This window comes from Rhinopithecus roxellana, chromosome 8 (genome assembly GCF_007565055.1).
Source record: "Rhinopithecus roxellana isolate Shanxi Qingling chromosome 8, ASM756505v1, whole genome shotgun sequence".
Taxonomy (NCBI): domain Eukaryota; kingdom Metazoa; phylum Chordata; class Mammalia; order Primates; family Cercopithecidae; genus Rhinopithecus; species Rhinopithecus roxellana.
The window spans coordinates 35,774,436-35,788,500 of NC_044556.1; the positions used below are offsets into that span (position 1 = coordinate 35,774,436).

A 14,065-nucleotide genomic window follows, 5' to 3' on the forward strand; every position below is an offset into this window, starting at 1 on the left:
AATTAGAGCTGGAAGGGATCTACGGTATCTTTTATTTAATGTTCGTTCTCCCTTTACCTCCTTTCACTGAGATTTGACCAAGGTCAAACAGCAAGTCAGTAGCACGTCAAGACTCCAACCAGGTCTGCTGGCTACCAAGCTAGTTCTTAATAATCCACCTTCTACCTCCACCCCGCCCCCTCACCTCAGGCAGTCTGCTTACTTCTCAGTCTCTCCCACTAGACTGTAACCTCCTCAATAGCGGGGCTTCTTCACCCTTGAATCCCAGTACCTAGCACAATATCTAACACAAAATCGTCATCGTCATCATCATCATCATCATCAGCAGCAGCAGCTACCAAACTTTAAGAGACATCCACACACTGTCAGGCACTATGCAGTTATTTTGTACATCTTCTGTAATCTTCTAATCTTCACGTTTCATTGAGGACGCTGCGGCTCAGAGAGGTTGTCTAATTTGTCTGAGGTCACACAGCAGTTAAGTGCCGGACTCTATTTTAAAATATCTTTCATCAACCGGACTCCGAAGCCCTGCCTCAATGGGCGTTCATTCAACATTTGAACAAGAAATATCCACTCAATGCAAGCTATGGCTGTAACAGGCCACCCTAGAGGCCCGGGAACCTTGGCAGGGTCAGGACTCCGCACGTTGTCTTCCAGTCTAAGCACACCGTCCCCTCTCGGCGCCCCGCACGGACTCGGAGGCTCCGCCCGCGTCTCCGCCTAACTCGCCGGCCACGCCCCCACTTCGGGGAGTTCGGTCACTCTCGGATTCGCGTTTTTCTCGGCTCCAGCAGCCGCGCAGAGGGCCTCTCCCGGCCCTGCGACCTGAAGCCCATTCCACTCCCCTGCCCTTCCTCTGCGCCCTCCCTCACTCTCCAAACTTCTTTTTTCCACCGTCTCTAAACTTCAGTCATTCTAGTGCCCGCCTCCTCCACTCGCACCGACCAACCAGTGGTCCTCATTCTCGTTGGCGGTCCGCCCCCTGCCCGCCGGGGGCCAATCCCTGGCGCGAGAGTCCGGGGCCGGGGCTCGTTCCCAAGCGCCGGGCCTGTGACGGCAGCGCGCCGGGCGCCGCGCGGCAGGAGGGGGCGGGGCTCTGGATGAGGGATGGGCGAGGGCGGGGGGAAGGGAAAAGGGAGGAGGAGGAGGTTGCCGCGGGTTTGAAAGCGGCAGTTTCCTGGCAGCTTGGACAGGCGTTGGTCTCCGCGCTACAGCTCCGCAGCGGGCACGATCGATCCCGCGACGGGTCTACGCGCGCTTCTGCGCGCCCCCGACGGATTTTTCCCGTTCCCGGCTCTTCCCCCTTCACCTCACCGCCCCCCCGCCTCAGCCTTTCCCGCCGCTCGGGCGCTGAGCCCGGGGACCAGCCGGCGGCAGTGACCCCGCCCGAAGCCCCTTCTGGAACCGCCTGGGGACAATTCCCTTTTCCTTTCTTCAGCCTAACCCGCGGTGGCCCTTGCGGAGTCTGGTCAGCCCCGGGGAGCGCAGCTGGGAGGGGCGTCCAAGAGGCGTCTCGGGTCTGGGAGCGGCCGGGCCCCCAGCGGGCTGTGGTCACCGGGTGGGGGCCGGAGCGGCGAGGCCCCCCTGACCCGGCTGCGCGGGCCGCCAGGGCCCCCGGGCTGAGACGGGGCCGGAGCGGCGCCCCGGCCGCCCGCGCGGGGTCTCCCCCATGGTGCAGCGGGGTTCGGGATGTCGAAGACGCTGAAGAAGAAGAAGCACTGGCTCAGCAAGGTGCAGGAGTGCGCCGTGTCCTGGGCCGGGCCCCCGGGCGACTTCGGCGCGGAGATCCGCGGTGGCGCGGAGCGTGGCGAGTTCCCCTACCTGGGGCGGCTCCGCGAGGAGCCCGGCGGGGGCACCTGCTGCGTCGTCTCCGGCAAGGCGCCCAGCCCAGGCGATGTGCTGCTGGAGGTAAACGGGACGCCTGTCAGCGGGCTCACCAACCGGGACACCCTGGCTGTCATCCGCCACTTCCGCGAGCCCATCCGTCTCAAGACTGTGAAACCAGGTACGCCGGCCCTGCGTATCTGCCGCGGGGTGTTGGGTACAGGGGTGCCAGGGTGGGCGTCCTGGGAGCGACGGCACCTCCCCACCGCGGATGGTCCCGGGTAATCTTAGACCTCTAGGGCGTGCCTGACTCCTTGACGAGGGGGAGGGGTGGCGTTGGTGAGTCCCATTTTGCCGATGGGAAAACTGAGCTCTGGCTTGGCGAGGTTGCTCTGCTAGCTGTGTTAGCTGTCACAGAATTGCGACTAGAAGCTGAGCTTCCTATATTTGTAGCTCCATCTCTCCCCGCAGACAAGAGTTTTTGACTAGAGAAGGCCAGCCTTTTCCGCTCTCTGTTGTGCAAAAAGGTCCTTAGGATTGTAGCATTTTCTTTGGAACGATCTTACGCATCTTCTAACAAGGAAAAAGGGTCTTTACTATAGAGGTACTTGGTGCCAAGGTTACCACCTAGTGTACCTGGAAGGGCTTAGCTGCTTCAGTGTTTCTTGCACACTAGCAGACATCTCGGAGCTGTCAGCCTAACTCTGTCAGTCCAGGTGGTTCAGGTGTCTGAGTACCGATGAGGGTACGATATGTGATATGTGGCCGACTGGTGTGTTCTTGCAGGGAGCTGTTCAAGAGAGTCTGGGTTTTGAAGGAAGACCTAGGTGCCTAGCGGAGTGAAAGCTTCTGTAACGCTTTTGATTTTACAGAATTCTGTTGAAGTGATAGGTTAAAGGAGACTCTTTTGCCCTGGCATCTTTTATGCTAGTAAAATTTGCGCAAAGCACGTTATGTTTATGGCATACTCGTCAGTTTCAAAGCATTGATCAGAGACAGCATACAGTGAGATCTGATAGTATGTAGTAGTTCTTATGAATTTGTTATAGACAGCATTGTTGGTTTTGTTTCAGCATAGATAGAATGTGGTTCTGTCGTCTTAGATGTTTGTGGGAGAGAGAATGGTGATTGTAACGTTATTAGAAACCAAACTGTTTTTCCTGAATGTGCTCTACTGAGTATACGGTGCATCAAAATATAATGGGCTGCTTAATTGTTACCTGGACTAGGTAGCAGTCCATCCCTTGTTGGCAAAATGCTAGAAAATTCTGGAGAAAAATTTAATATGTTACCTCCTTCTCATTTCTTTCTCAGCAGCTCGCTTTGGAAATATTAATATATCTTTAATAGTCCTTGAGCTTAATGGGGCTTGATGGTTTGTGGTGCAGTTTACATATGTCTGTGTATTGTGGATATATATACACATAGACTCACATGCTCCTAAGATCATAATTAAGATTTTCTTTCTATAGCCTATTCCATCGTATTCATTTTAAGTGTGTGGGTTTATGTGGTGAGGTTTTCTTTTTATTGTTGTTAATTTTTTAAAACTTTGGCAGACTTTAAACAGCTTTTTCTGTATAGTTTTGAGAATTTGTAAAATTTTTTCTTATCGCTAACTTTTACAGTGTGTGAAAGGCAGAGGAAAGACTTTTGGGGCTGTAATTCAGCCAGTCACGCACTGTGTGTAATGTGCAAAAGACTATATAGACAGCATTTACTAGTCTAGGTGCCAAATCTTAGTTCAAATCCCATGAGTCAGTGAATAATGAGAACATCTGCATCATTGCTTTGTGTTTTGTTTTGAGTAGTTGGGGCATAGATGAGAATATAACTTATTTTTAGAAATTTTAAAGTTGATATATTGACATGGAAGCTCGTGTATTCTAAATTATTGTGATTTTTTTTTTTAGAAGACTGAAGAGATGGCTATTTCACATTAGTCTAATCTACCTGTTATACATTTTCTCAACCTTTATATTATATTTAACAATAATTCAAGATTTAGAGTATTAGCAATATTAACTGTGTTGGATAAGCATCCTATGCCCCAGTATGTAGTTGACATTATTAGAGTAATACAGTTTTGCCCTCTTGACAGCCATAGACACTGTTCTATTTTAAAGATTTAGCCAAAATAAAGGGAATAACATATTAATGGTCGCAGAACATTTTGTAGTCATTAGTAGTAAAGTTCTGAATACTACACTTATTTTTTAAAGAGACACTTTGAGTCAGTAATTTCTCAAGATACCATTATGTCTGTTATCTGAGATTCATATTGTTTCTAAGCAGGTTGTAATTTAAAAATTTTAATCTCTTTTAAAAATAGTATTCTTAGCTTCTTAATAGCCTCATGTTAGGTATTATATTAAATGGCTTTCTTAAATGGCTTTGCTTAAAAGCAACATTTGTTATAAAATAGCAAGATTTTTGGAGGTTAAACACAAGACTTTAAATACTAGAAGTCAAGAACTTGAAGAGGTTATCTGTAGAACTTTGAGTTTGATTAAAAACAAATATTATTTTCAGAAGAGACAAAGATTCTTTATTGTTGTGATTCATTTTGGAAAGGGTGAAAATAGAGTAAGGGAATTTAAAAAGAAACTTGCCATAAACATTGTTTTATTTTTTCCCTTTTCTCTAAACTTTGTGACAGAAATTGATTTTTCAAGTTAATAAGGTATTGTAAAGTGTACTTAGCACTCTGTTGCCTTGACTAGTTGCTTTTTATTAAACCATATTCATAACATGACATTTAGAGACTAGCACAGTGAAAGAGTAAAATTTAACTATTTCTGTAAGATGTAATACTAATTGGAAATGATCTCATATTGTCTTGTGAGAAAGTCCATGGCAGAAGGATAAGCTGGGTTGTCGGACATGGCTTTTGTAGCGCTGATTCTTCCTAGCCTTCTTTTCCCTTAGGTGCTAAGGGTTGCCCTCCCAAAGCCTGTACCAAAAGCCAGGTGACTTAACATCTTTCTGGCACCTACTGTCTTCAGCTGTGATTTTTTCCCCCTTTTTTGGTTATAATCTTTAATAGAGAATTGAAGGTTACTCTTTAAAATACGGTTTCTAATCTAAAACTTTTCCTGAATCAATTAGGTAATTTCTAAAAATTTTCCTGAATCAATTAGGTAAAATACTGTTTTAGTATTAGTGTAGTACTTAGTAGTCAGTACTTTGCCTGCTTCTAAAAGAATCATTGGTTTCACCTGTTGCTTGGCCCACTTAGTTACCTGTTTCTTAATTATGACCCTGTTGTTTATTTTTCTGCAAAGAGAAAAGTTGTCATTTGAGTTTGAACTTTGTCTTTGCCCAGTAGTAAAGTTGAACTTTGGACCCCTGGTGAAATTGTTTTGTGATATAGTACTATGACTAGGTTTAGTTTCTTTGATTTTACTATAGAGTATATACTCTTAAACCATTTCTATCCTGATTAATATACAAGTAGTTAATTTTGTTCTAAAATTCCCCAGACTCTAATTGTGCAGAGTTTTATGCTTCTTCATACACCTTTAAGCTCATATTTCAGCAGTTTGCTTTCAGTAAATTTCGGTAAATTATGTGTATTTTATTCCAGAGATTAAGTATTGGTACAATAAATACATGAAATCATTGTCTACTGCCATATCATGCACACATTACATTCAACTACCCTAAGCAAGTAGTGTATCCAGGGATGGAAATCATAGGAAACAATGTTATAGTTTGTTTAAATAAAAACCAAGCTGAAACAGTTCCTGGGTAATGTTAAATGTAGGTAAAAGTCTTGACTGCTGAATCTTTGGGATATCCAATTTGTAAGGGAGTTTTATTAAAATGGGCTAATTTCCTAGATATACACTTCCTGTTGGTGAAGAAACGTTACTAGGTGCTTTAAAATAAGAAATATTTATGTTATTTAAATAAAAACAACTGCTGTGCCTTTCTTCTCTGTTTCTTGAATCTTTTTGTTAGTTTTGTTTTGTTTGTTTTTTAGTGGGTAATTTGTGATTTTTGATGAGTTTTGTTGAGGTGGTTGTAATATTTGAAAACGGGAAAGGTAAGAGAATTTAGAGTTAATTGTTAGCCTCCCAGGTTTACAATACATTTCTTCGTACCTTTTTTAAAACAAGAAAATCTAGAGACCGAGACCTAGAGAGTATTTTAGAAACAATAGAAAAAGAAGCAAGCCAAGCCCCCTTTGCTAGGGAAAGTAGCATTACATTTTGATAAACCTTGAAGTTGAGAATTTCCTACTATTTCAGATGTTGGTAGATTTTTTCTTTTTTCTTTTCTTTTCCCCCTGCCTCCCACCCCCCACCCCTAAAGCTCTTAATAACTCAAGGGTTCAGGTTTTGGATTCTGTTCATTGACACCTTCAATTCATAAGAGTAATGGGCTTACACCTTAGCGATTGCAAACTGATTTGCTTGCGTGATATTTGGTGACTCTTATTATATCATTAACATCTTTGTACTTAAAAACATTTTCTCTCCATCGTTTTCTAGGAGTACTACATCCAAATATCTCAGTATGTATATATGTGTGTGTGTATATACGTATGCATATATGCTTTTGTTAACTTTTGTTAACTTTTCTCGTATATCATTTTCTAGTATATCATTTTGGGTACTTTATTGATCCTGCCCTCACCCCCAGACTTTTTTAAAATTTAGTTTATAAAGCTTTATTTTCCTAGGTTGAGGCATTTTAACAATTCTTTAATTTCTTGCTATCTTACTGGTACAAACAAATACTTAACATTTGGCCATTTGATTTTTAATGATTTTACATTTTGTTCAGTTTATTGCTAAAACTGATTTTCATGTAACATAACTCTGTGTTCCTGGGACGTATACATTATTTTTCCTCTGAGATCCTGGGATATACTTTATAAAACCTTTTGTTATGAGAGACAAATTTTCGTGATTTTTTTTTTCTGCTAATTTATGTAAACTGGCAGCAAAACAAATCTTCTAAATTCATTCAAGTGTCTGACTTATGAAGTCAGTGCCTAAACTTCTCAAGTGATAGTTTCATATGGTCTTTACTGTGTAACCCGTAAGTGCTTTGTAATTTTTGGGGGGACTTAGTGTTTTGGGAGTGTGTTGAAAGAGAATCTTGTTTTAATGGGTTACTTCAATATTATTTACCAATTTCAAAATCTGTGAATGTCAGGGTTTTGTGTGTGTGTGTGTGTATATGTGTGTGTGTGTGTGTGTGATTTGACAAGAGATAAGTGTTTTGCTATTGAAGACTAGAACTGTTTTGCCTTTAATAAATTATTTTTTGTCTTCTGAAATTTTGAGAAATAATTTTCTTGAAATACTACATTTTGGTAGACAGAATGAATGCCCTGAATTTAAAACTATTGCCAAAAGTAAGAGTTTCAGAAACTTAGAAGCTGGTGTTAATGAGACATGTTTGTAGGGAAAGAGGCAAATCTATTCATTGCTCTTCTAGCTAATTTTGCTAACAAAATATCTTGTTATTTTGTTTTTGAAGAACAACTATTATTCAGAATGTTTTCCAAGAAAAGATGCTTATTTTATTTAATACAGAAAAAATAAGAAGTCCTATTACTGGCATACACTCATTCCCTCAGCAAACACTTAGTGGTGCACCCATCAAGTGCCAGCATGGAGCTAGCACTGGCGATATAAACATGAGTCAGAAATTGTGTGTCTTCAAGAAGCTGGCAATTTAGTAGGAGCTTAGTGACTCATTGGTAAGGAATACCTATAGTAAGGGTTTTGCCTTTTTCACTTTTCTGCCAGTGTTTAAAACTCTTTAGGTAGGTCTTAGTATGAATTTTGGTGAAAATGAGACTAATTAATTGACTGCATAGTGTGCTATTTGAAAAAGTTGTGGAGCTGCATTTTAGAAAGGATTTGGGTTCTCAAGTCATTACAAAAAGAGGGAAATCAAATATAAGCAAAACTGTCTTTTCAAAACGTCCTTAAATTGTTCATAAAATACTATATTGTACTCTTTGTAGGATGAGTCCTACATGCCACTTTTCCACCCATGTTGGAACCAATTGCAGTTTTTTGGTTGAATACCAGATGAAGTAATTTGCTTGCATTAAAAAGATACGTTTTACAAAAAAATCTTTTAATTCTAAGAAATTATTCTCATCTAGGTATGTATAGTGAATTTATGGACGTTAAATGTGTACATGAAGTGAAAGAACGATTTCTTTTCCTTTTTTTCTTTTTTTTTTAATATCTTGGTAGGATCCACACCATCTGCCCTTGTTTTCTGACTTGAGTGGTTGAGGAATGAATTGTGAATAATTTTGAACTTACTTTGGCTTTAAAAGATGACAGGTTTTCATTGAGTGGAATTGGGATCTTTCCAGTAGTAGGTAAGAAGCAGAGGAGGAGATAAACACAGGGCAAAAACATTCCACACAGAAAGGTTTACAGTGTGGTCCATCTCAATAATGTTGTGTGTGTTTGTGTATAAAAAACTTTTGTACAAGGGCACAAAATCCACATTGTAGAATAATTGGAAAATAGAGGGACGATCATATTAATTTTTTAAATGGGTGGGTAGGTCCTTTATGAATAGTCTTCCATAAGTTTTTTTTTTTTTTAATGTGTTATCTCCTCAAGATAATGCTGTAAGGTGCTTAATGCTATTTCTGCCTTCAGCGTCATTCCACTCATAATGTAATACGATGAATATTTTTATGTAACCCTTAATGTACCATTAGTTCTGTTCTTTATGGTTAATAGCCCTATTTGGGTTGTTTTGGAAGTCTAGCCAGTTTTATGGGAAAACACAATTTGCTGGCCTAGGAAAAAGGGAACTGAAAAATATATTTTCATCTTAATCCTGCCTTCCCTTTTGTTATAGTCACAGCCAACTGACTTCCAGTGAGAAGGGGGGCATCATTATATCTCCATTCTTCCCTGAACCCAAGCAATTGATCCTGATGCAACCACTCAGCTGCATTGCAGTGGTTCCCAGGAGCAACCCACTTACTTGCAGCCCCCACCCATTTCGGTCATCCCAACATGGCTGGGGAAACATAGATTACATTTTGAGGACCATAATTTGACTTATGACGTATCTAAATACCTGAGAAGGGACACTCTGTCCTTATAGGTGATTAGGTACTTGTTTTATTAACACATACTGAGAGATATTGTTTTAGAGACTCTGTGGGTTATAAAGGGTTAAACTTTCTTGCCATAATTTATTTGGAGTTTAGGGTTTGGTTTTAAAAAATATCATGCAGTGGTAATTGGAAAAATTTTGTTTCAAATTTGTTAATAATTAAGATCTTTTCTATTTGGAGGCTTCCCTTTTTATTGTCTTGGGTATGCAATGTGAATGGTAACCTATCTACTTAATTAAAACTTTCTGGCATTTTAGCCTTTTTGCTTTTGCTGTTTTTTTGCACAGAATTTGAAACACATAATTATTATTTTCTGGCTTCAGGGAAGTTCGTGAGAGGCAAGCCTGTACCTTGTTGTTCTGATTGGGAATTACACATGACTATGAAAAATGGGGTTTTACTATATATAATGGCATTTAGCAGAAGTAGTTTTATGAAAGGAAAATACCCTACAAGGTAGGAAAAAAACAAGTGTTAATGCTTCCTTTTCTGAACTTAAATAGAATTAAGCTAGATTGGCTTTGCTTTTCCTCCAGGAAAATAACTTTTAAAAATTCACTTTAATGGAATAGTTCTAGAGATATGTTACTCTTTGGATATGGTTATCTAGTTTGCAGCAAGTATCTTGTGATATATAGTTTAGATCTCAGTAGGAAAGAAAAAAATCTTAATTTACATATCAGTTTCTGTATTTGTAAGAATTCTGTAGCAAGTGACAGAAACGCTATTGAGATTAATTTAGCCTAAGAAGAAATTTATTGACTTACATACATTAAAATCCAGGCATAGATCAGTAACAGCTAACTTCATGTTCTCAAATGTTGGTCATTAGAATTATTATTTGGTTCTCATTTCTTCCAGGTTGGATTTTTTCTCAGCTAGACTCTGTCAGTGTAGCAGTGAAGGTAGCTCTGAACCCCCAAGTCATACAGGGTCCTTAAAGCTTCTCATCTTTTTGGAGTCTAATAACAAATCTCAAGCAGAGACTTTGGCCCTGTACTGATCTCTTGGACCAATTACTGTGGAGAGAGGAGAGGACAATGAAGTGCCATGATTGGTCAGGCGTGGGGACATGTCTACCCTTGCAGCTGGATATAAATAGCATAATATGATTAACAACTGTAGCAGAACCCCAAGACATAAGGGAGGGGGAGTTCCTGAAAGGGTGGGATGCCGAGGAATCAATACTCCAGGAAATGATCTCTTTTAAAACATTTAACCTCTCTTACTTTGAAGCCAGCAGTAGTACACAGTTGTCATAAAACTATCATTTTTAGAAAAACAGATATTGGCTGTAAACCAAAACTGATTTGATTTCTAGGCACTGCTTTTACTCAAATATTATCATATTTAATTTTTTAAATAAAAAATTGCTTTTATTTAAAAGTTACTTCTTTAAAAAATTGAAATACTGATACCTTAATATGTATAATTTAAAAGTATTTCTTGTAATTTTTATTTAATTTTCTTTGATTGAAAAAAAATCAAGATTCTCTAAGTCAATGCTGTTGATTTTTAGGGAGATGGAATACTTTGGAAGATTAACAGTCTTCGGCACTGAGAAAAAGATTATTAGCCTAGTTAAGCAATTACGTTTTTAAAACAATTTTATTCTACCATTTTGAAAATGAAATTCTAAACGAATTATTTTCCAAGGTGTTTTGCTTTTAAAACAATGGTCCTTTTAAACACAAATTGAGACAACATCATTATTGTAGTATTTCTGAGGGGTCCCTGATAAAACTTAACCATGATTTCGTGGAAATTATGTGAAAGGAATTGCTTCACTGACACATATAAAATGGGTATATAAGTTTTGAAACATTACTTAAGTATGGTGTAATGTCGTACCTGTTTAATTAGCAAAAATGTTATTTGGCAGATATTGCAGGATCAAATCTGATCCCCTTTTTAAGGTTTTTTACAGCCTCCACTGGGAGAACAGAGGTATCCAGAGCAGGCGTAGACAGTTGAAAGAGAGGGGTGGGTGCTCCAAATAACATTTCATACTATTTTTATATTCTAATTACTGTATCAATGTCTTCAGGTTTGGTGCCATAAAAATAATAATTTTAGTAATAACTTTGAGTTTACATATGCCATACACCATAGGAGTTTTGTAGTTTTGCCAAGTGTCATCTGGTAGTTGGATCTTTAGTGAATTTTCAATGTTGGTAGATTATTGGTGAATGTACTTATTGTACATAAAAATGAACTTTCTTGGAATTGTGTGTGATTTGCCAATAAGAATCATCATAGCAAGTACTTTGTATTGTTAGATTAGTTTGGGCACCCTTTGGATGCCTTCAGACCGTATTTGGAAAATTACTGCTTCTACTTCAAAAGCCTGTAATGATTAGAGTTCTCCAATATTAATTCCATATATTGATTAATAAAGCCATGAAATCTAGTAAAATGATATAGTCTTTATTACTTCTGTTCACAGAATTGTATCTTAATCCAACTTGGTAGCTTTCAGCAGAACACTTTGTCAAAATATTATTAATTTTAGCTAAGAATTCTATTCACTAATTTCAGTGTTTAGGTTAGAATGCACAAGCTAATGGAAATTTTAATTTCCTTTGAATAGAGTTAGATTTGCTAACTAGAGCAGTCTCACAATGTAATGCTGATGACTGAAATGATACTTCAGCCTCCCTTTGGTGACAACCCTAAGTTCAGACAACCTTACTCTAATAGGAATATTGGGGACTTGTCACAATATACTAGCTGTCATTTAGAGTAATAACTCCCATGTCAGGGCATTTTATACCTGTCTCATTTGGTTTATAAGGATGTATGTATTAGCATTCATGTTTTCTTATGAATAACTTTATATATTTTTTCTCTATGAGTCAGATGTTATCATCTTCCTTTACAGATGAGAAAATTGAGTTTAAGAGAGAGATTAACACATGAAAGTTCACACAGACTCACAGGAAGAATTATGAACTGAAACAGTGTTGAGTCTTTACTTTTTGGATAGAATATTAGTTTCTTATATCCAAAAAACCTGTCTTCCTTTCTCTAGTAAAAGGAAAAACCACAATTCTGAATTGTTTGCGTGGGTGTTAAATGCAGTAAAACACTGGGCAAGTACTTACAATATAGGCTTCATTGCTTGGTTCTGTTTCAAAACAGAGTTTGTGGCAGCGCAGTTTAACCTGTACAACTAAGCTGCGTGATAAGTAGTTATTTCCAAGAATTGCTAATCAAGCAGAAAGTTAGTATTCTTGCTACATTTGTAAGAGAATATTTTCAGCAGAATATTTTTATTGCTGAAAATATTCTCTGTAATATGTAAAAGCCCAGATAAATATATTAGATACATATTTTGGGATACATATACTTGGGAAAATTGTATATTTGATACTGGAAATAATATTTTGTCGTTGTGTTTCCTTTCTACTTCTTTTGTAATTCACTCACCAGGAAGGTGTTAGCATACTTACCTGAGACAGAGCCTAGAAAATGTTCTTGTGAATGTAGAAGGGAATATATTTTAGAATTAGGGATCTTTTATAAGTATGCAGATCCTTCTCAGAAAAGTACACTTTGCTTAAATAAAATTTAGCTAAGCTAGATAAAAGAATAACTCATTGCATTTAAGTACACCTTTCTCCTTCTAGGCTTCAAGTATTGCACACCTAAGATGGATCCTTTGAAGAGTCAGGTAAAGCAGGTTGTGGATTATTGGCACCTCTTATTCTTTAAGTGTTTGTGCTGTTATGTTTTCTTTCTGGGCTAAAGTCAGTCCCTTGAGTGGAAGGAAGCACAGTAATCCAACCTTAGTGTATAGATAAACAAGTTGAGGCTTAGCAGTGGCAGAAGTCATAGCATAAACATGGTAGAGCAGAGACTAGAACTCAGATTGCTTGGTTCCTTTCATTGTTTTAGTTTCTGGCATAAGAATTTGTGTAGAAAATTGGTGAAAAAAGGACTTGTTAAACATACTCTGTTTCTTTATGAAATCTGCATTCTCTTGGAATTAAGTGTAACGTGCTAGACTCAGTTTGTTAGGCCATCAACATGCATGAATGAGGTTAGAGGCAGTGGTATCCTGAAACTTGCAGCACAGGAAAGAATTTTAATCATTATATGCCATGGATTTTCAGGGCATTTTAAGCCTTTATAATGGTGTAACTTATGATTAAGATTTACACAGTCAAAATTGTTAGCTGTTATAATAGCTGAATAGTTAAGTATTTATTCTGGTTAGTTGCTTTAGCTTTGAAAAGTCATTTTTCCTATCGGAGATTCTTCACAATACTTTCAGTAAAATGTTTCTGAATAGTTCCTGCTATGTGGTAGACTGCTAATACTGTTTCTTGCTCTCTCTGTGGGGCTGATGCTGCAAGTCTGATTTAGAGTCAGCTATACTTCTATTTTTTTCCTTGACTGACTAGGGGATGCATTGGGGGAAGATAAATTTTAGGGCAAGGGGACACTCAGGGTTGTGGGAGATGAACTGTCAAGGATACCTTTGGCTCACTATCCTCAAGCTTGTTCGGCTGTAGTGACGGCATAACTGAGAAGAGGGATTGTGCTCTTGCTGGGGGCGGGACAGGAAGATATCTCAGGCCCTGTCAAGCTGGCCACAGCAGAGGACAAGCTACTCCCTGTGAGGCAAAACTGAAGAAAGGGGATTGAGGTGGCAGTTCTGGGAAAACTATATTTATTGGGTAAGACTAATGGCAATGGTAGAGTCTTGCTTGGGTTCTTTGTAGGTCTGTGGAAGAACAGCATGAGTGTAGACATGAAAAAATCTTTCTGCAATCCTTACTCCTTTGCAGTATCAGTCAGGGTTCAGTGCAGGAAACAGAAAGGGATGTAATGCAGGGAATTAGTTGCTTAGGGAATCTTTTGAAAGGGCTGGAGGGCTGGGCTCTAGGCTGAGCCTCTGAGAATGATTTTTTCCAGGACACCTTGAAACAGTCCACAGTGGGAGCTGCCACTTCTGCTACAGTCAGGAAAGTGGCCATCAGGAGGTTGCTACTGAAACAGTAGCAAGAAAATGCTACTGTAGCTGTGATCAAGGTGATCACAACAGCCACTGCTGTTAACATTGTAACTGCTGGAAGTCTGGAATGTAGCATCTGGCCATTGCTGTGACAGCTTCTCCTT

General features: G+C 39.3%; 1 protein-coding gene across 5 annotated transcripts in view; it reads left to right on the plus strand.

The window, feature by feature from the left end:
- The first annotated feature begins 1,147 nt into the window (after window positions 1–1,147).
- Window positions 1,148–14,065, plus strand: part of MAGI3 (membrane associated guanylate kinase, WW and PDZ domain containing 3) — a 306,588-nt gene continuing 293,670 nt past the window's right edge. For 3 of the 5 annotated variants that reach the window (XM_030935106.1, XM_030935105.1, XM_030935107.1), the window contains exon 1: window positions 1,148–2,008. In XM_030935106.1, coding sequence (XP_030790966.1) covers window positions 1,693–2,008 — 316 coding nt within the window. In that variant the 5' untranslated portion in view covers window positions 1,148–1,692. The remainder of the gene's footprint in view (window positions 2,009–14,065) is intronic. The other 2 variants (XM_030935108.1, XM_030935109.1) reach the window with 2 other exon arrangements.